General features: G+C 41.5%; 1 protein-coding gene across 3 annotated transcripts in view; it reads right to left on the bottom strand.

Annotated features, from left to right (window-relative positions):
* Window positions 1–6,672, bottom strand: part of SAC3A (SAC3/GANP/Nin1/mts3/eIF-3 p25 family) — a 53,780-nt gene extending 47,108 nt beyond the window's left edge. Inside the window, exons 1-3 of one of the 3 annotated variants that reach the window (XM_087682655.1) lie at window positions 6,071–6,669; window positions 5,553–5,993; window positions 1,619–2,092 (exon numbers count right to left, since the gene is read on the bottom strand). In XM_087682655.1, coding sequence (XP_087538781.1) covers window positions 1,619–2,092; window positions 5,553–5,993; window positions 6,071–6,145 — 990 coding nt within the window. In that variant the 5' untranslated portion in view covers window positions 6,146–6,669. Of the gene's footprint in view, window positions 1–1,618; window positions 2,093–5,552 lie in introns of all 3 variants that reach the window. The other 2 variants (XM_087682654.1, XM_087682653.1) reach the window with 2 other exon arrangements.
* Window positions 6,673–23,259: the final 16,587 nt, after the last annotated feature.

The following is a 23,259-nucleotide window of genomic DNA, read 5'->3' as shown; positions in this document are numbered from 1 at the left end:
GTTACTGTAGAGACATACAATACCATGTTTACACCTTAATGATTTGAAATATTTGTAACCCAGCAAGCCACCAGGTAGACAAACTCACAGATATGAAAATTTACGTGTGTCCACAACTGGTACAATATTACAAGAAAGGCAAAAAGGACCAATATTGAGACACAGCTCAAGAAGAAAGAGAACAAAGAAGCTGGTGAGAACCCTAAAACGCTAGAATTCTATTTTCAAACTGTGCCTGATGCTTTCATAATTGGGTCCCCCCCCCCCAACAAGTGATACTTAGTGTTAGTGATACGGATAAGCTCATACCAACTCGCCGATGTCCTTATTAATGGATTTGTGGACTAGAACTCATATCAGGCACAACAGAAAAAAGTCATTGGCTAATTGTTCTTTCAATTAGACAATTTTCTATCTTTTGATTTCCATTCAAATTGGAGGAGACGAATATTAACCTTGGGTCCCATTCATTGGAAACATATTTTTGCATATTTTCCTGTCGAACTCGTCAGGCACAGCTCATCTACGAGTTTTCCACTCAGTCCTCACTTGCTCAGTAGAACCAGCCTTGCAGGAAATGAATGCCAACTCACATATCCAAAAGCAACCAGGGTTTCACATTGAGAAAATTTTGACTGCTCAAGATGTGCATGTTCAACTGGAGCTGTTAAACTGTGCATGTTCAACTGGAGCTGTTAAACTGTGCATGTTCAACTATTGCCGCCAACACACAAGACTCCACTAAGGAAAGGTGCAAAGATGTCATGAATAAAAATGGTGGATCCTCAACGCCAGACCCAAGGTTACAAGAATGAAAAACCAGCAGGTTATCCTACCTCCCTTATCATCCTCACCTCAAAACAAGAACTAGAGAACCCCCACAATGCCCACCAATCAGGAGAGAACCCCTCAAGAGATACGATCTGGTACAAAGATAAACTGAGCCATTATATGTATGTAAATAAGTAAAGCAGATAGTGAATGCATTAATCCTTCAATTAAAACTGTAAATGTTTCACAATGTCACCTTGAAAGTTTGAGCTGCTCTTCAAAATTAATTCACATTGTCCTTCTCAAGCAAGTCAGAATAGCACAGATCACAGTTACTCATTCCAACACTATATTAAGGGAATGATGAAGGGGAAGAAAACAACATTCCAAGTGCAACTGGGAAAAAGGGAAATAGCAGAAGATATGGTCACTAGCAATGGCACTCATAAGAGAGGCTCAAAACATTCATGCCATGCAGGGAACCTGACTCATGTTCACTCACAATGTAAGGACTGCAGCTCCATTCTTCTGGAGTAAGAAACTGGTACAACAAAACCTCATCTTGAGATAACTATGGGCCCGAAGAGAAGAATCAGAAACACGCACTCTCTTTGATGTTGTTATCATGTTTCTCAGCATGCCGTGTTGTAAATACCCCCTTGCAAAAGTTATTATGTGACTCCATACCCCGGTATATCTTTATGTTTCATGAAAAGTTGAAATATTATTACCAGAAACTACAGAACCAAAAAAGAATCTCATAATTCTCTCTGTTTATTAAAAGCAGCAAAACAAGATGCATAGGCTTCTCATATAATTTCCTGAAGATTCATGGCATGGTCCTCACCTGGAGCATAGCATCGGCCACTGCATCAGATGAATTTTTCAAGGTCGACGATTTTCCTCCAACACTTATATAAGCGGGCTTATGGATTGCCTTCTGAGTTTGGTGGGTAGCATCTGCAGCAACTGATTTGGTAGCTAAACCAAGTGTTACACCTATCCTCGGGTTTGTGGGAATCTGCAGCTTGCCAACCCTCCTTTGTGGGGCTTCAGAGACAGGTGATTGCAAGGTTTTGGGTTGAAAACTGTTTCCAGATACATAACTTAGTGATTTTTGAACTTGTTGAGCCTGGTGCATGAGAGCATGTTGCTCCTGAGGTGCCTGATACTGTGGCCGCAGATCTGGTATACTCTGCTGGAGAAATGATGGTTGCTGAAATGGTAATGGCTGAAGCTGTGTGTACTGATCCACTGGAAAGGCACCCATTGATGTGCTACCCAAAAATACCCCACCATTATCAGGTGCTGCAGTACCTGCCTGTCCAAAGATAAATTATACAGTCAATGTCAAAATCAAATAGCAGAACACAACCAAAACTTAAACCTTAGGCATGGCCAGCAATATGTCACAAAAATTTCAAACGAGATGAAATAAGCCTTGCATAATACTTGTATGACAAGAATCCTTGCATAATGAAGCTGATAAATTCATAAAACCATCCATACAAAAAAATTTCAAAAGACCTTCCCTGAACCTTGAGCAGAGTGATTTATAGAAGCCAAACTAACAAATTAACATATCTGACCAGAACACAAATGAAAATGGTTAGTCTTTTGATATAATAAGCCTTCTCATGTCCTGGTAAGATGGCAGTACTACAAAGAAGGTGGATTGCTATCTAGTATCAGTTACTCTGTACTGAACAGGAAGCACACACAAGAACCAACCGTGATATCATTATTTGGCTTGCTTTGCTGAACCCCACAAGCAGACATAAACTCAAGCTCCTATCACAAAAAATAAATATACTGGGTGCACATAAAACCTTCTGTTCCATATAGTTTTACATGTCCATCATCAAAAGTTGGGAATATAAACTTCACATTTCCACCTATTTCAAAAGAACAAGGGCAAAAGGATCAGCAGCAGCAGCAGCAGCAGCAGCAGGAGCAGAAGCAAAAGTATAAAGGACAACAGCACCAAAGAAACAAAAGGAAGCAGCACACAAAAGAGTAGCAAGAAGGAGCAGCTTGGAGGAGGGCTCCGCCTCTCTAACTAGTACCGACATTATTGCTTGCAAGTGCAAATGTATGAGTTGAAATTCATGCAGAATGACAACCAAAAAAAAAAAGTATATCATTTTGGCAGAATTTGCAAATTTATTAGGTAATTTCCTTGAAAAAAGAAACCTAGATGGTTACAAAATAAAGGACCCATGTTGCACAACACATGTATGACCTGATCGGACAAAACTGAAGCACATCCACATTAGACTCACACATAAGAAATTGTTCATGCCTTGAAGTATTGGCTAGATCAACTAAATAATTACAATTCATAAGATGGCATAAATGACAATCTTCATCCAATCTGCCTATGTATGCTGTAACGCATAAATATCAATGTTTATTCAATGTGCATGTGTAGGCTGAAAGCTTAAAATGCATGTATCTTTACGTAGAAGTCTTAAAGTTGGATTGAAATTTTATATATGTGTTTACTTTGAATGAGCTTTCCTTTGAACTCCACATCGGAGGTCTCTAAACTTTAGGATGGGTCCCTATGTTTCAGGATATCCATAAATTTAGGAGCCTTGAACCCTAAAAGATAATGATAAAATGCACAAAAGAATAAGTTTGATTCAAGAAAGCAAGCACTAAAGAGAAGCCAAGTGTTCGCTGTTGAGACACTTGTCATTTGAGTTTCCAAGTGCCCCTTTACTAGTCGCCTTCATGACGTGTACATTAAACATTTCAATTCTATGAAACATTGTTTTTCAAAGTCTAGTTAAAACATTTTTTGAAAGATTGTTAATTGTGTATTTGATGTTCTCCAAAAATATGTTGAACATATTTTTAAATTCCATATTTATAAGAAAATGTCAATCACTTTGGAAAAGCAAGCTATCCATGTTGATATGATATGGCCAATGGATTAGCTACTAAAATCAAGATTTAGTTTTGTACTTGCTCATTTTTGCACCTTTGGTTTAGAACTGTCACTTATTATGTGCTATTCACATTCTGGATTGGTAATGATTACTTTGCCATAATGTCAATATGACAACATCTGGCTTCATCAATCAAGATTCAATGACTATCCCCAAAGGTGGTCACCACCATCATTCTCCACCTCATCATCTCTGAACTCCCCAATCCTATCACTTGCTATTTCTCAAATCAGCAAGCCTGGCTCTCCATAGTGTTTATTCACTTTCTGGGTTGGTAATGGTTACTTTGCCATAATGTCAATATGATAACATTTGGCTTCATGAATCAAGATTCAATGACTATCCCCAAAGTTGGTCACCACCATCATTAACCACCTCATCATCTCTCAACTCTGCAATCCTATCACTTGCTATTTCTCAGATCGGCAAGCCTATAAAGTGAGTTTATGGCACTCTATCATGTTTTATACAATAGTTTTATACGTTTGAGAGTAGTGCAATTCATCACCTTTGCATAATGCATGATAGTAGCACTTTTCCTCTCTAAGGTTGACTGCAATTGCTCTCAACCTAGAAGAAATGCAAAGAAGAAGGGAGGAAAGAAGGAAAAAGGGGGTGAGGAGAATAGGTGATTTGCATCTTCGCCCCACAGCTTGTCTCCAAGTATTTCATGTGCCAATGGCCAGCAAATGGCAAAAAGTAGGAAAGAGGAACAAGACGTAGAGGAAGAGGAGATAATGAAGAAGAGATTGAGGAGGCAGAGGGGAGGGAACAGTACAGAGGGGGAAAGGTCAGCAAAAGGAGGCAGAAGACGTGAGAGAGTGGCGTAAGTTGAGGACAAGGACCACTACAAAGAGAAAAGGAGGAGGAAAAAGATTTAATAAAAGTGAAAAAGGACAAGAAAGAGGACTTTGGAGGAGAAAAATATAATAAAGTTTCTGCAGGAACGACACTCGTCACCATTGCTATTGCCAAAACAATCACCACCAATGCTGCATAGGCCATTACAGAAGCAACTAATAGCAAGAGCTATGACACTGACATGATGACAATTATGGTGCATTTCAGAGCCAACAACAAGTTTTAAAAAAGGAGAAAGAGTGTCAAAATGTATGCAAAACTAAGATGACCCTAAATAAATGCCGAAAATAAAAGATTGCAATGAAGATAATGAAATTGTTGACATAAAGAATGAAAATGCTTGTATCTAAAGGCAGAGGCCAATGTGTACCTGCACTAAGGGTATTAACAAGTGAAGATTGAAGGGATGGCTTACTGAAAATGAAATGAAAGCATGTCACAACAATGACTAACTGCCCTAAAAGAGACAAAAACAACTCAGCAAGCCAAAAAACAGCTTGGGTAGAGCCACTCTAATGGAGTCAGCCTACCAGATAGCAATGTCACCTAAAGGCTAAAGCCCATAATCTCTTCTCCAAATCCTGCTGTCCATCCTCAATTTGACCATTACCAGCACCAAAATCCAAATATCTAGCATGAACAATGTCTAAAACATTTGCACGTTATGTTTGAGACTCATTCCTAACTGTCATACATAAAGGTGATCTATAAGGACATAAATTGGTACAAAGCACACTCCTAAACAAAATAAGTGCTTGACCACTGATTTGAGATACAAAGCTAATATCTTGACACAAGAGCATCTGCGCTTTTGCAATAAAGTACCGACGGAACAAATATGTAGATCCCCCCCTCACACCCCGAAATAGGGCATCGCTGGATACTTGTGTTATTTTGATGAATCCAAAACAAAAAACAAGAACCAAACACGATTCATGATGCATCATGTTAGAATGGTTTCCATACCTGTGAAGAGGAAGATTCTGCATAAGGCTTTTCATTCAAATCCCACTGTGGTTGAGTGCCTGGTGGTGGTGGTTGGCTATATGAGAGGCTGTCAGCTTTTGGAGCAGCCACAACTGGCTCAGTTCCAGGAGCAGGACAATCATCCAGATCTGTCTGTGAACCATTCTGCAGGCTTGCATAATAATTCGCCCATTGTTGTTGATAATCCACAGCATACTGATTGGTCTGCACTTGGCCAGAGTTCACTGTCCCGCTTGCTTCTTGCTGGCCATAAGCAGGATATCCTGAGTATGCACCATAGTTGCCATAAGTGCTTCCACCCCATTGCCCTGGATAGCCGGCATGCTGATAAGTAGCTGGGTTCTGGTACGCCGCCATGTTGGCATTGTAATAGGCAGCACTTCCCTGGTAAGTTGTGGAATCTCCATATGAATTTGTGTTCTGAAATGAGTTAACAGGCTGGTAAGGAGTGGCTGAATTTTCATAGCCTCCCACATGCTGAGAGTGAGAAGGGTTACCTTGCTGGGGGTAGCTATAACTGTAACCTTGGTAACTGCTGCTGTCATAGGAGTACCCTGCATATGCTTGGCCATAATCCTGGGAACCTGTGGCTGATGACAGGACCGACGATGAAGGTGGAGTGGAGCTTGGATTCACTCCTGCCGGAGCATGAGCATCCTGTGTAGCGTACATGGCTAACCCTGGCCTTATTCCTAATCTTGCAGGATGAAATCTCTCGACCTGTTATGAATAATACCATCAAACTTGTATGCAAGTACGGGAGAACGGTCACAGCACAGGCGTATTCCTGCAATTTCTCCCTCGATGGAGGAAATCGAGACTGGATTCCAGTGCGAAGTACGGCAGAACTTGTCGTAAGGAATGGAAAACGGTCGTGCGAAAGCAGAACAGCGCGAATGGGGGAGGGAGAGCAGAAGTGCCCCTGCTTTTGGCGATGGTGAGATCCCTAGTGCTTCGTTCTGGTTTCTGCAGGAAGCAATCTCGCGTTTCTGCTTCTCCTACGTAGGCGTGGTCGACTTTCTGCTTCTGCTTCGTCTCTAGTTCTTCTTCTTCGACCGACAGAGAGAGAGAGAGAGAGAGAGAGAGAGAGTAATATGCCAGCAAGAACGATGAAAGCCTTGTCCTTTTACACCAAGGTAATTGTTGAGAGCTTACGAAGAGGCGTCGGAACGTTGCCCTATATGTCTTTGTGTCTCTGGGCCTGCTGCCCAAATGCCTATTGTATTTGTGTAGTATTTTGTTTTTATAGTTCTAACGTGAAATTTTTATTAAAATAAATAGAAATGTTTACAACAGCAGTTGGTGCTCGTTAGAGCTTGAGCTCTTGTACTAAAAGTAGGCACGACTTCTAGGGCCTAGTCAAGTCTTGCATGAACTACTTGATAAGTACTAGAAACCTTTCTAACATCGAAGAAACCTATGACCATCTACTACTGCCTGCGGCCATAATTCTCTTAGCTTAAGTTGCTTTTAGCTTCTACCAAAACGATGGTCATTCTTCATCATCCATATCCACTCCACGAAGACAGCTCTGATCAATTCCACGTTCTCAGGAGCTATTCAATTACAATGCCCTGGTCACCGAATAGTATTAGCTTTTGGTTGATAATATCCTCAAATTTTGCTATTTGAACCTATTTCTAAGCAAGTCTCCAACTCACTCATCTTCACTTCCTTGCCAAAAGAGATGACAAATATTCTCCCCCTCTCTGTTACAAAAGGTGCAAAGATTAGGCACCTACATGGATTTTCCCAATGTATCTTTGGTGGGAAGCTTGTTTGTTATGATTCTCCATTAAAAGCAATGTGATTTTGTATGGGAGGATAGCCCTCACATGACCATAATTCTTATTTTACAAGTTCTCACTTAGCCTCAAGAACCCATTTCTTATAGAAGTTAGCACTTTCTAGAAAATGATCCTTTGTCTTTAGATAGAAATCATTTTTCTTTCTACACTTCCATATCAATTTTCCCATCTAAGCAACCATATATTTATTAATGTTCCCTTCATTCACTTAAGGTGTTGTGAGCTAGTTTACTTTATTTCTCTCAAAGATCTATTGTAGCCATCTTTCCACTATTTGAAGTGAGAAGCCTTGAGTGGAAGCATGAGAGCAAAAGCAAGAGCTATGGAAGAATAAGCAAGAGAGTAAGAGCAAGAGCAAGAGACACAAGATGTGGAAACACCAACAATCACAATGTGTGATTGTGGCCTTCCCTTATTCAAATACTACCAAAAGAATAAAGAATGAAGTGATGATGATGGGTGGTCGCCATACCCCCAATAACCTCCCACTATCAGTGTATTGAATACACAATGGTTAGACACATGTACTTTTACCCCCAATAACCTCCCACTTAAAGGTGAATGTGTCTCAAGTAAGGAGTGAAAAAAGGAAAAATAAAAATATAATATGTACATGAAGTATAATAGGATGAGAAATAGAGGTCATCTCATCCAACACCCATCAACTTCCTAAGAAAGGCAAAGCGCTTTACTAAGACACTTTTTGGAGCAGATCTGCAGGATTTTGGTCAATTGAGATCTTAAAGAAGCACATGGAATGTGAACAATTGGTTCCTTTTAATTTATTTTAATAGTATGTTAAGTACGAATGCACTTGAAAACAGTGATTAGTGGGGTTCATTTTAGGAATTAAATATGTGTTTGGATATGCAATGAAAAAGGGTGAGAACTAAAACCTTGAGGGTGTATGAATGCATCCCAAGTTGAATGGCACGATGAAAATACTAATGGATAACCTTGTCATCAAAAGTATCACAAGATCAACCAAAAAAATATGTGGAATGAGAGTATAAGGGAAAAAGAAATTATTAATGCAAAAGTTTTTTACATGTTTTTTCTCTTATTTTTAAATTTTTTGTTTTTTTAATTTTATTTCATATGTTTTAAATGGTTTTTTTAAATTCACTTTTAGTTTTCTGTGCTTTTTTTAAAAAATTAGGTTATCTCTTTGCATGTTATTTTTTAATAATTTTTAAAATTGACGTGTGAATTATGGGAAAGAATGGTGGCTACCCAAGTTGATAGTGTTGAAACACAAGCTTTGCGGCATGGGTTAGTCAAAACATACATCCTCGCACATGAATAGCAATCAAGAATCCACACATATATGCAGCCACAAAAATTGCATATGAAGAACACGCAAGAACTTAACGACAATTCCACCTGCGAATAAGGTGCGCACACATCAAGAAAAGGCCAGACATGCACGAGCATGTGTGGGAATCGAGGCCATCCAAGTGTGTCTACCAAGGGTTGGTTTTTTTATTTGTATGTTTGTGGGGGCAGGAGGTATCCACACATAAAGGGGAGGCTAGACAAGGATTTACGAGGTGGGACGGGAAAGGGGGATATGCAAGGGATGGAAACAAAGGGTAAGGGAGGGGGATTGTGTGTTGGGGGAAGGGGCTCGTATGGGAGTGGGTAAGATGGAGTGGGAAGGGAGGTGGAAGGGGGCAAGGTAGGGGAGGAGGGTGAGGGTGAGGAAAGAAGGAGTAGTAGGAGGAGATGGAGGAGAAAGAAGTGAAAGGCAAGAAAGGAGCAGCGGCTTGGCGGTAGAGCACAAACAGCAAGGTCAATAGGCATGTCCTCGATGCCCTCTTTGATAAAGTGGTAACAGACCTCAATATGCTTCTTCTTTGCATGAAAGGCTTGATTTTTGGCTAACCGAATAGCACTCATAGAATCCGAATGTTGTGTTAGGGACCATATCAATTCTACTAAGGTCTACTACTAGATGGCCTAACCATAGTGCCTCCTTTTGCAAGCCTCAGTGGACTACAATATATTCTACTTTTGTAGTGGATAGGGTTGTACACTTCTACACCCTGAACATCCAAGAAACAACACCTTCAACACAGACAAGGACATAGCCAGAGGTAGACTTCCTACTCTCTACATATCCTACATAATCAAAGTAAGTGTATCCCATGACTCTTGTATCCTAGCCACTAAGTGTATCCCATGACTCTTGTATCCTAGCCACCATAACATATGCACATAGTTGTAGTGTCCTTGAGGTACCTCATGATACCCTTCATGGCATCCCAATGCCACTTGCCAAGTGTAGCCATATAGCATGCCACGACTCCCACTGCAAATGCCGTGTCAATACAAGTGGCTATTATCATATACATCAAACTGTCCACTGTGGATGCATAAGAAATCTTGGCTATCTCAGCCTTCTGTCGGACTGCAAACAATTGGCGTGAGTAACCTTTACATGAGAAGGTAAATGACAGCCAATAGGCTTAACATCCTGCATATGAAATCGCTCAGTGACCTTTTGGATGTACTCCTTCTGCAACAAGTAAAGGAGTCCCTTAGAGTGATCACACATGATACCCATCCCAATAATATTTGAGGCATGGCCCATGTCCTTCATCTCAAAGCTTCTCTTGAGTGACCTTTCAAGGCATCTAGATCATCATAAGCACTCCCAACAACCAACATATCATTGACATAGAGTACCAAAATCATGAGGTTGCCATCATGGGTCTAAGTTTGTGTATGAACACCGATCTATATCACTATGGGTATAGCCATGTGAATGCATGAAAGCAATAAACTTGTGGTATCATTTCCTAGGTGCTTGCTTAAGGCCATAAAGGCTCTTTCTCAACTTGCACACTAGGTGTTCCCTATCTTTTTCCTCAAAGCCCTTAGGTTGTTGCACACAAATCTCATCATGCAAGTCTCCATATAAGAAGGTTGTCTTCATATCCATCTGATAGAGATCCAAATCTAGTTGTGCAACCAAAGCCAATACCAAGTGTAGGGTAGTCATCTTGACAAGTAGAAGAGAAGACTTCATTGAAGTTAATACCATACTCCTGCTTAAAACCCTTAGCAACCAATCGGGCATGGGGCATTGAGTGATACTTTTCAACTTGTATGTCCACTTGAATGGCAAAGCATGCTTTCCATTAGACAAAGACACCAAATCCCACGCATTATTTTTTTTGCATTAAGTTATACTATGATTGCATGGCCCTCTCCCAATAGTGACTATCACCTTTACGCATGGTCTCATTATAGACAAGAGGCTCTCCAGTATTTGTCACCATAACATAATCCATGATGGGTGGAAATTAATCAAGATGACATCTATTTCTAGTAGATTGCCACAAAACAAGCTATGGGGCTTATACATCATGTCTAAGATCAGGGTCTTGGGCTACTAGAGCATCAATTGCTACAAGTTGACTAGCTAATTGTACAATAAAAGGAGGCTCCTCGCGAAATATCACCCTAGTACCTCAATGACCTGCTCAGGCTACTTATGCATTATCTCTTCATGGAAAGCAATATCATGGCTGCAAATGACCTTCTAAGCCTGTGGATCCCATAGGTAATAGCCCATCTCACTTGTATCCCCAACCATAACCAAGAAATATGCATTTCATGGACTTAGGATCCAGCTTATTAAGATGGTCTTTGGGAACATGCTAGAAAGCCTCACAACCAAAGACATGTAAACAAGCATATGATGGAGGTTTTCTAGACCATACCTCCTTGATAATTTGATAGTCAAGAGCAATGCATAGAGATCAATTAATCAAATATACAATAGTAGTAACTATCTCAGCCCAACAGTATTATAGTTTGCCTGCCTAGCTAAGCATACCATAAACTTAATCCTAAAGTATTCTATTCATGAGCTTAGCCATACCATTCTAAGATGGGTTGTACGAGGGGTCAGTTGATGCTTAATATCTCTCTCATCACAAAACTACTCAAAGGCTTTAGATACATACTCGCCTTCATTGTCAGATCATAGGCACTTCAGCCTAACCCATACTAATTCTCAACAAAACCAATCCAAAGCTGAAAAATAGTTAAGACTTCCAATTTTTCACTTTATGGGACATGTCTAAACCTTATATAAGTAATCATCAATGAAAGTAATGGAATGCTTCACGCTACCTAACGACTTATAGGGCATAGATCCACAAACATCAAAATGAACAAGGGCCAACGGATCATCCATGCGCGTAATACTTGACTTCTTATTCGAACTATAGGTTTGCCTACCATAAAGATAATGATCACAAGAATCAAAACACTTATAGTCAAAGGGCAAAAGATATTGCAAACGGGTAAGCATTTGCATATCCTTTAATGGCATGTGCCCAAGGTGATGATGCCATAACGATACATGTGATACTATAGTGACTATCAAAATATGGTCAATAGACCTATATACAAGTAAGCGATAAAGAGTACTAGACTTGGCATCTTGTGCTAGGACAAGATTCCCACAAATAAGCTTCCATGAGAAATTACCAAAATATACAACATAATCTACACCATCCAACTATCCAACCAAAAGTAAGCTTTTAGTCAAGGCTAGAACATGGTGTACATAATGCAAAGTAAACATATTGGTTGAAGCAAACTACATCTCGACATCTCTAATACCAACAATATCTAATGCCAAGTCATTACCCAATTTGACAGATCATGTCATGTTGCAATAGGATCACTCTTGATGAAGGGTGACATGAAATGAATCCTTTGAATCAAATAGCCAACACAAAGCATAAGTGGGCGAGACATCAATTAACTATGAAATATCAAGAGCAGAAGTTGCAAGTATGTATTCATCATCAAAATCAGTCTGTACGATATTAATCTCTTCAATCTTGACACTAAACTTGCTAGGAACAATGTTATGATCATCATTTTTTCCATACACTTTATCCTTTCTTTTTTCCTTGCACTTGTCATCACACATTTTATGGCACCAGGGCTAAATATGACCCTCCTTCCCACAATAATGACAAGTCAATATAGACTTGCGGCCATAGAACTTGCCCTGAGACTGTCCACGTGACCGAGAATGTGACTTCTAATAGTCTCCCCCTATTGCTAGAAGGACCTACATGAGGGGACAAGCACCTTCAATAGTTCTCTCTTGTGTGCACGTTGAAGGGATGAGTGCCTTGAAGGGTTCTTTGTTAGCACAGGGCACATTCCTAAGAGTGAATTACTTTTCATATTAGGCAGAAGGTTGATGGGGACGTCTATCCTTTCCGGACGTGAGACTTGCTGATGTGAATGTAGGTGAAGCTGTACATGGGTGATGCTACAATATTCATATCTCAAGTGCTAACGTCTATGTGATTTTATTATTTAATGAAATTTTAATTATTATTTAATTTATTATGGCTAGCAATATTTATTTGGTTAATTATATTTTCTAACTTGATTTTTTGAATTTTTGACAAATTGATGTATAAAACAAGATAAATTGGATACATGCGACAAGCACGATTTATTCCAAAGACTTCTTCATTGAATTATTTAAATAGGCATACCACCATTTATTCTAAGGTGTGTGTACACCCTCTTTATAAATAATTATTGATACGTTAGATTTTAGAAGATATATTAAAGATATTCTAGAAATATTTTACAGCTCTCAACAGTTGTGAGTTGTGCAACTAATTGCATCTATTTATTCAGTTAACTCGAACTCTTTTATCAAAAGGGTGATTATAAAGGGTCTATCTTTGGGCAAAGCAAGATTCATTTTAATATTATAAACACAACATGGAGGCGATGCCCCCTCCATGTATGGGGGGAAATTGCACCCAATAGTGTATCACTCAATTTTGTTTTACTCTTCTTTAATATATTTTGAGTTTTATGAGTTGTGCTTTCAATCTTATAAGAAAGAGAGAGAGGGAGAGCTTATTTTGCTCACTATGCGCAACTCTCACATCCGATCTATGCAATAATGGTATTAAAGCTTAGCTTGCACATCTAGGGCTTCCAATTGCCTATCATCTTGCATCAAGGCGAGCTCTCTGAAGCAATCAGGCTCAACGGTCTCAACTCAAACCAACTTCATGGCTAGATTCCTAGGGCTTCAAAACCCCAAAGCCCTCTATCTCTTCTAAGAAATTTTGTTGTTCAATTCAACATTGAAAAATCTAACTCCCTTATCATGGTGCCATTATTATGACAGTCTATGGTCAAAAGGAGGGTTATACAAGCTTAATTAAGCTTTGTCATTAAGCTTTGAGTAAGCTTTAAGAAGCTTAAAGCTTCTTTTTGCAATTCGTGGGGGAAGGGGGGGGACATTTTTTGGCTGTCGCCATTAGATCGATGCCATATTCTTGTCCTTTAAGTCAAATTTTTCTTAATAATGCTTAAAGCCTTGCTTAATCCTTGCCTATTTAATCAACTTCAGTCTCTTTTACACCAAGTCACATGTTGACTTCTTTGATCAGCCCAAATCACTATTGACATCCAGTTTTTAAGAGAGATTCCTGCAGGGTCACTCCATGACTACAAAACTTCATCAAAATACCATTAAAATTTCCGGTCTTTGAGGACAAAGCTCTTTTAGGCCGGGATGGCTTGTAATAAAGCATAAGCCACTTTAGCCTAGAGGAGGCTAGGGTTAAGTATAAAAGGGGGAGATGAAACTTGTGAGGTATGTTTTTGCCATTTTCAACAATACATGTTTTGAGGCTCCTTCCTCCCACCAACTAAGAGGGTGCATGCTCTTAGCCACCAAGATATGGGGTGCATACAATGTCCCACCTTGACATGAGGTGAATATTCATGTTGCAGCTTACATATTTGATTCTCAGCCTTCCATGGAAATATTACTACAAGCTTAGCTACCTTGGTTATGGATATTTTACAAACATGGTGTGTTTCTTGTATTTCTTGAAAGAATGGTATATTTCATGAATTTTCAATAAACTGATTTGCTGTGAGAATTGGTTTACTACAAAAACACAAAGAAAACACTTATGCTACTTCAACCTACTCACCTAAATCCTAAAAACCAAAAAACTTACTTGCAAAGGATATCAAATGCCCTCTAAATCCCTCGCTTCCTACCTATCTTAAGCATCGATTTGGGGCAAGCCCTACTTCAATACTCGATTCAAAGCACCCAAGCACTCAAAGCTTGAATCTATTGGTCCCAATAAATGGAACCAAAATGTGGGAGCTTACGATCGATCAATAAGACCCATAGACCAATTACTGTGTCAAGCGGTTCAAGCCAAGTGTAATGGCTATCTCTCACATATCCATATGTACTCTCATACCTACAAGTGTATTGAACTTACCTTCATGCCCAATCAAGTTGCCTCCTCCCACGAGCTCTTTGATAGCTCCACGATCCAAGGTGCAAGTTCAAGTAAGCTTGATCCTCAAGCTCTAAACTCCAAGGTCCATGTTGGGGGTAAAGGCGCCTCTCTACTTAGCTGCCCGTGTATTATTACACTAACAATACCCACACTTGCACACTGGAGGCATGGTGGGCCTCACATTTTGAGTCATGTGATCATTGTTTATATGGCAGACATACTAGAAATTGACATAAAAAGTCTAGTATTCCATGCATGGGTAAGCCTTTGGCTCTTGTGCATTTAGATGTATGTGGACCTATGCCCTGTCAGTCATTAGGGGGTGCGAAGTACTTTGTCACATTTATTAACGATTATTCAAGTAAGGTTTGGGCTTATCCCATAAAGAAGAAATGTGATGTCTTGGTCGTATTTCAACATTGGCTTTCTCTCATTGAGAATCAATTTGGGCATAGGCTGAAATGTCTAAGGACCAATAACACGGGTGAGTATGTCTCACGTGCCTTTGAGTAGTTTTGTGACAAGCGGGGTATTAAGGGTTAGTTTATGACCGCCCCTTACACCCCTCCCCAGAATGGTATGTCTGATCATATGAATAGGACTATCTAGGAGAGGGTCTGCAATATGCTTAGCCAAGTAGGCTTACCACATCTTTTTTGGGTTGAGGCAATCTCTATTGCCATGCATCTCATTAACATGTCACCTTGCAATAGTATTGACTTCTAGGTTGTAGAGGAGGTATGGATAGGAAAGTCTTCCTCATATGCTCATTTGCATGTATTTGGATGTGAGGCCTTTTACTATGTGCCCAATGACAAACACAATAAGTTGGATCCTAAAAGTGTGAAATGTATTTTCCTTGACTATGGAGATGTAGGTGAGATGGGATATCGTCTTTGGGATCCATAGACATGAAAAGCGATCCACAACCATGATGTTGTATTCCATGAGGACAAAATGTACATGCAGCTTGAGAAAGTTATTGAGATACACAAGGTTATCTTTGAGGAGGAATCCCCTGCTCCCACACAGCTAGCTAGATAGCTTGCACACCTGTGTAGTCGATTCTCATGGCCAAGATGTTAGATAGGATGTTAGACATGTAGCAACAGAGCCTGCATTGAGGTGTTCCACTAGAGATAGACGACCTCTTGACCATTATGAGCCCTCCATAAATTATGTCTTGGTTACAAATGCAGGAGAGTCTCTCACCTATGATGAGGCTATGCATAGGGGTGATAGTCACTTCTAAGAGATAGCTATGTAGAGTGTGAGATTGGCTCGTTGCATAAGAATCGCATGTGGGATTTGGTTTCCTTGCCTAGTGGTAAGATAGCTTTGCCTTGAAAGTGGGTGTGCAAGTTAAATAGTACCCCCGAACACCCCAGATCACCATACAAGGCCAAATTGGTAGCAAAGGGTTTTTAAGAAAGAGCATGGTATTGACTTTGATGAGATCTTCTCTCATGTGGTTAAGATGACCACTATATGCTTAGTCTTGGCTTTGACTATAATAGCTGACTTGGACTTGTATCAGTTGGATGTCAAGACGACTTTCTTACATGGGGACTTGCATGATGAGATATACATGGAGTAGTGCAAGGGCTTTGTAGAGCTTATTAGGGAACACCTAGTGTGTAGATTGAGAAAGAGTCTTTATGGCTTGAAGCAGACACCTATGGAATGGTACCACAAATTTGATGCATTCATGTAGTCACAAGGCTACAGTTGTAGTGCTTTGGATCCATGATTGTTCACGAAGAAGGCACGTAATTGTTCATTACTAATTTTAATACTCTATGTGGATGACATGCTTTTAGCAAGGAAAGCTCATGATGAGCTAGATGCTCTTAAGGATCAGCTCAAGAATATCTGGAACATGCCTCTCATATACTTGGTATGCACATTATGCGTGTGATAGGTCTCAGGGACTACTCTATCTATCACAGAAGGAGTATATCCATAAAGTCCTTGAGTACTTCCGTATGCAGGATGTGAAGCCTATTGGCTATCCATTGCCTTCTCATGTGAAGGTATCACAAGCCGATTGTCCACGGACAGATGAGCAGAGGGTTAAGATGGCCAAGATTTCCTATGGCAGTCTTATGTATGCCAATTATAGCCACCCATCCCCAGACATGATAGCCACTCGTCTAGACATTGCATTTGCAGTTGGTGTTGTGGCACATTATATGGCTACACTTGGCAAGAGGGATTGGGATGCCGTGAAGGGTATCATGAGGTACTTGAAGGGCACTGTTGATATGTGCATATGTTATGGTAGCTAGGATACAAGAGTCATGGGATACACTGACTCTGACTATGCACAGGACATGCAGATAGTAGGAAGTCCACTTTTGGACTATGTATTCACTTTTTCCCTTTCTACTACAAAAGGCCGAGTATATGTTGCAGCCACCACTAGGTCTTGTAAGAAGGACATTTGGTTGGATTGTTTGGTTGCCGACCTTGGTATTGCAGATGCTATCCCTACACTGCATTTGGATTCTATGAGTGCTATCAAGTCAAGCCAAGAATCCGTTCTTCCATGCGAAAATGAAACACATTAAGGTGAGGTATCACTTCATTCATGAGGTCATTGAGGATAGGTGTGTTGATCTTGTCAAGATCTCAACTAACTTGAATCCTACGGACTTGCTCATGAAAAGCCTCTCTACAGAGCGCTTTGCCTTCCTTTGGAGGTGATGGGCATTGGATGAGATGACATCTTTTCTTATCTTGTTGTATCTATGTATATGTTATACTATCTTTTCTTTTTTCTTGTCACTCCTCATTGAGGCAAATTCACCTTTAAGTGGGAGATTGTTGGGGGTAAAGACACCTTTGCCTAGCAGCTCGTGTATTACTACATTGACGATACCCACGCCTGCACACTACAGGCGGCGGGCCCCCATCTCACTGTCACTTCATTCTTTAATCTTTCAGTGATATTTGAATAAAGGGAAGGCCAGTCACACATTGTGACTGTTGGAGTTCTTACATTGTGTGTGTGTGTGTGTGTCTCTCTCTCTCTTGCTCTTGCTCCTTCCACCATAACTCTTGCTCCCGCTTGTGCTTCCACTTTAGGGCTCATCTCCCTTTATTCCATTTCCATGTGTGTGATAAGAGAAGGGAAGAAGAAGAGACGAGAAGATGGAGAGCTTCTCCACCACAGTCCCTCACCTCACATACTCATTCCCTCACTCCCTCACACTCCCTCTCTCAAGTACAAGCACAAGCAAGAAGAAGAAGAAGATAGCTAGTTTTGGCAACACACAAGAATGAGATTCTTTATTTACTTTTTTCCTTTAATACATGCCCTACCTCCTCCTTTGGGAACCTATCCTTTTTTCACATGACCAGTCATTTTAGCCTAGGTCCTATTTCCCTATTCCCTTTCTATTTACATTGTTCCTTCATCCACGACCATTTACATTTACAAATTGCACATGAGGGAGCTTGGCACTCTTTTACAAAATTTTAGGGTGCGTATTTTTATTCTTTCTTAGGAAAGCTCTCAGCTTATTGAGACCATCCAACCATAGTTCTGGATCTGTCGGGGGTCCATCCTCCTACTTCCCTCGAGAGAGTAGTTTTTAGTTACCTAATTACCTACCACTTTAGGTTTAACATATAAAGATAGCTTCTTTGAATTATTTCCTGATACAAATTCATTACATGCCTTTAATTCCCGATACAAAATAGAGTAAAGCAATTCCTTCTTAATAGCTCCTTTCAGAAGAATGACTTTCTACAAATTTTTCCTTGTTCGAAGGTATTATTCTCTCCAAGTTCCGTTCCCCAACTAGTATTGGAACTTTTAGGACACATTCTGGAAATTGAAGGATAGTTGGTAGTTCATAAGAGCTTAAGGAGTTTATGACTAGAGCCCTTTGGTATCCTCACCTCTTCCTGTGACTAGAATTTCCTATGACAAGACCTTTCATGTCATGATTGGTCTAAACTCACTAACGTGAAACAAAAAAAAGAAAGAAAAATCCCTTGGAGTAGATTTTATTCACGCTAGCCTTGAGGAGGTCTAGCGCCATCAAGAACACTGCCTCAGTCGCGGCGCTTTGTCAACGATATGCACTTAGTCATCCATCTTTGTCAACAATATGCACTCAGTCTCAACGATATGCACTTTGTCAACGATATGCACTCAGTCATCCATCTTTTAGCCTGATGATTTTAGGAAATATCAGTACCTAACTTACAATCACAAACATCTTATTTGAATGCATTATGCATAAACTTTTTAACAAGTTTATTTCCAATACAAATCTTTTCTTTCAAAAAATAATAAGATTGAGGCAAATTATCATAAGTGGCAAAATTAGCATAAGTGGCAATACCTTGCAATAGTCTTTCTAGATTTTTCATTTCCTGGGTGTTAACCCCAAGTCAAGATGGCGGAAAATTAAGGAAAAAGCAAAAAAAGCATGGAAGAAGAGCAAAGACACGCATGCAATCTCTAAAAGCTAAGCCAAAACCAAAGGCACAATTTTAAATGAAAGGCGCCTCAAAAAACTTGAAAAAATCTTGTAAAAGAGCACCAGGCTCCCTCCTGTGCCAATTGTAAAATATTAGATGGGCATGGGCTAGAGGCATAAGGCTAGAAGAGGGAAATGGAAAAAGGACTTTGCCACAATGGCCAGTCATGTAAAAAAGGGGATGGGTGCCCATGGGATTTTAGGGCTTGTATATAAAGTTTAAAAAGTGAATGGAAGCTCATTCTTGGGTGTGTGGCTAACAAGAGCTCTCTTCTTCTTCTCTTCTTCTCTTCTTCTTGCTTGTGTGTGCTCTTGAGAGAGGGAGTGTGAGAGTGCGAGGAAGTGAGTGTGTGGGAGTGAGGGATCAAAAGGGTGAAGCTCTTCACCATCTCCTCTTCTCTTCTTCTCTTCTCTTCTCTTCTCTTTTCTCGCGCGCGCGGCTATGGAGGATGGAGCTTGGAGATGGAGGAGGCTTGAGGATGCTTGAGCTAGCATCAAGAATCGTGGAGCTACCGAGGTGTGCGAGGGAGGATGCTACTCACATCGGCATCAAGGTAAGCTCACTATACTCGTAGGATCGATGGCACGTCGACTAGGTGAGAGATAGCCATTAGAGCTCGCTTGAAACGCTTGAAGCAATAAGTGGTCCGTGGGTCTTGGCGGTTGAGCGTGAGCTCCCACTACATTTTGGTTCCGTTGTCGGGACAACGGATTCAAGCTTGAGCACTTGCGTGCCTCATATCGAGCATTGAAGTAGGGGATTCATCCCCGAAACGGAGCTTGAGATAGGTAGGAAGTTTGGGTATTTTTGATCTTCAAAACAAGTAAGTATTTTGGTATATTTTGGTTGTTTGATGATTGGAAAACATGGAGAATTTATTTCAGTTTTTTGCCTTCGATTTTTGTTGCATTTAGCGTAGGTTAGAATTAGGAAATCAAACCGGATAAGGGTAGGGTTTATTGTTCCAAAGCAAGGCAAAAATCGTGCAAAAATTGGTAAAACACTCACTAGTGATGCCTATGATCGGCAAGTGAGTGATTGGGGGCATCAACACCACACCCGGGAAGGGGTATAAGAGCCAAGAGGCCAAGGGGGAGCTCATTTGTGCCATTTCACAAAGAGAGAGAGAGAGAGAGAGAGAGAGAGAGAGAGAGAGAGAGAGAGAGAGAGCGCTCCAACCCGCATCGATTCGATCGCATCACTGATGCACTTACTGGCCCGTTCAGGTATATGAATCTCTCACTCTACTCCCCTAGATAGGATCTGGAAGTGCATGGCCATTGTGCTTACTTAAATCTTGTGAATCGATCAAATCTGTGTTCGCGTTGTTTACGTGCGCCGCACTCGGCCCGTCCGAGTGGCCTTTTCTGGGCCGAGTCCTAGAATCGGCCCTCGGCCCCTGTCACTCGGCCCACTCGACCCAAACCCTAATCGGCCCTCGGACCTGGTCTGAGCCAAACCGTCCGAGTGCACCCATTCGGCCCGTCCAAGTCAAACTTTCGGCCACGTGGCACATTCGGCCTCGGCCCGTCCGAGTCTCAAATTCGGCCCTTGACCACTTTCCACATTCGGTCCTCGACTCGTCCGAATCACCTTGTCCGAATTTGCCATTTGGCCCCCCTCCGAATCAAAACCGTCCGAGTCAAACCCTGAAATTCGGCCCTCGGCCCTGTGGCTCGGCTCGTCCGAGTGACCTACTCGGACCCTATAATTTGGACCAGTTGGTCCGAGTGCAAATTTTTATCAAATTTTTTAGAAATTTGACCTGACCCGGCTAAAACGCAGTAGCGCAAACTGTCGAAACCCTTCGGGTGCTCAGAACTTGATTTTGGCACACGTAATAGGAAAAAATCGTAGCGTGCAATCGCTTAGTAGCTAGAAGTAGGCAGTTGCGAGACCCAAGGACTTAGACGCGAACCACTGAGCTGTAGAACCTGACTGACCGAAAACGAACAAGGTGACATACGAGAAAAACCCTAAACCCTGACAAAACGGCCAGAAAATTGATCTACAAGCCTATCAGGCTCGAAACAAGCGAGAGTGCGTAAGACGCTTAGGAATTGCTTGCTGCACTCACATTGAATTTCCGCACTTGAAGTACACTTAAGAAAGCTAAAAGCCTGATTGAGCACAAGTGCACGAGAAACGACACACGCACTGAGTGATCATAAATTGAGGTTTGTATTCAATAACTAAAGGAACTCACTTAGATAAACCACTCAAGGAACCCACCAATAGGAGAGGACCCAAGACATAGACAAACCATCAAAGTGCAGATTAGGACCAAGCAAGGGGTGCCAACGACGTGGATTTAACAAGTCTACTGAACCTGATCGACAGCTTGCTGGAGCAAGACAATTTGGCAATGGTAGAGAAAAGCTTAGACCGTGGGTCTAATGAGGAACTCGATTTGAACGTCTTCCCAGATGCTATGCAACATGTTGGTAAGCAGTTACGACGCACACGCCCAATATGAGCACCGCGGTAGGATAACAGACGCTATCATCGTAGATCTAGAAGAGGAGAGAAAGCTAGTCCGCAAAGCATTGCCGAATACAATAGGGATCAGCAGGCTAGAAGCCAAAGGCAAAGTATGGAGTTGCGCGAGGTGTAGCGAGTGTTGAACTTAGCAGGTAGGAACCGAATAGATCACGAGAGAGCCCTAGAGAGGGACTTGACATTGAGCGAGCTTCTCATGAAGCGATTGCTAGATAACACGGCTGCAGAGCAAAGTGCCGCGACATCGTTGCTCACAGGACTAGGGGTGAACCAAGGCTCAAAGAGCCAGTCCAAAATACCGATTGTTGCCAAGCAACTCGACAAGTACCAACCCCATGACGACCCATACAGCTTTGTTGAGCAGTTTGAGCAAGTCTATGAAGCCAACGGTCTCAACGACCTAACTCAATGCTCGCAGGCATTCGGGCTTTGCCTAAGTGACAAGGGTAGGATGTGGTATACGAGCCTAGATGCTGTAGAGTGAGTCAACTTCAATGGCCTCAAGGATCTCTTCATTAAGAGATTCGTTGAGCTCGGATACTCCGATAACCTACTAGTACGCTTGATGAACGTCAAGTAGAAAGAGAAGGAGGACATTCACGACTACGTAACCCATGTGAGGAGTCTCTTCAAGAGAATCCCTTTGGGCAAGTGACTGACTAAAAGAGCAGTTTCGACTGTATTCATCAGCGGAATTCGAGATGAGGAGTTATATAAGGCTTTGGCAAGGAATTCAAGCTTGCAACGAGACGCGATAGCTAGAGTGTTTGAGGAGGCCATCAGAGTCGATGAACAGTTGAAAGAGCGGAGCTCCAAGAGCTCGAACGTAGAGGAGACCTACTCGCGAGGTTCAGAGAGAGTGTCAGGCTCTAGTGAGCGATCAATCCCATCATCCCAAGATCAGGGGAAGGCCACCGAGATAGACCAAGGCTTGGCTAATGTCAAGATGGAATTAGCCAAGTTGCAAGACATGTTGAGACGACCAACGCGCCCGCACGTCCAATGCATGTACTGTGGTGGAAACCACTTACCGGCCGAGTGTCAAGACCCTAGGTCAAGACCTTGTGCTAACTGCGATAGGTTTGGCCATGACATCGCGCATTGTAGATTACCAAGAAGACTTCTGTACTCACAACTCTATAGCCAGCCTTACCTAGCGAACAGGCCGTAGCCATTCTTTGGAAGGGGAGCCCCATTGGCCCTTCCCACGCCTAACGATATGAAGCCAGCTATTCCTAGGATGGAAATAAATCCTACGAGCATCCCTAGACCGCCTGGTCCTTACGTGACCCATCCACTGAGCGATGCTCCAGTCCACTACGTGGAAGAGCCAAGTGAGGAAGAAACTTACCTATACCCTTACGTCTTGCATGACGACGAGGGCAACGCTGTCCTCATGGACTATCGACCCGTATCGGTGATGGCGTTAGGAAGAGGACGAGGTAGAGGCCTAGGAGGGCAGACGTAGGATCCAATCGTCTGTTGGACTTGTGGTCACCCCGGTCATGTCTCATCACGCTGCCCTGAAAGAGAGCAGCGAAACAGAGATAAGGC

The sequence above is a fragment of the Lygodium microphyllum genome, chromosome 8 (genome assembly GCF_053477565.2).
Source record: "Lygodium microphyllum isolate KBCC chromosome 8, Lygodium_microphyllum_v1.1.10, whole genome shotgun sequence".
In the NCBI taxonomy this organism is placed as follows: domain Eukaryota; kingdom Viridiplantae; phylum Streptophyta; class Polypodiopsida; order Schizaeales; family Lygodiaceae; genus Lygodium; species Lygodium microphyllum.
The sequence above is the reverse complement of the archived record's forward strand: the minus strand, read 5'-3'. Positions and strand labels throughout refer to the sequence as shown.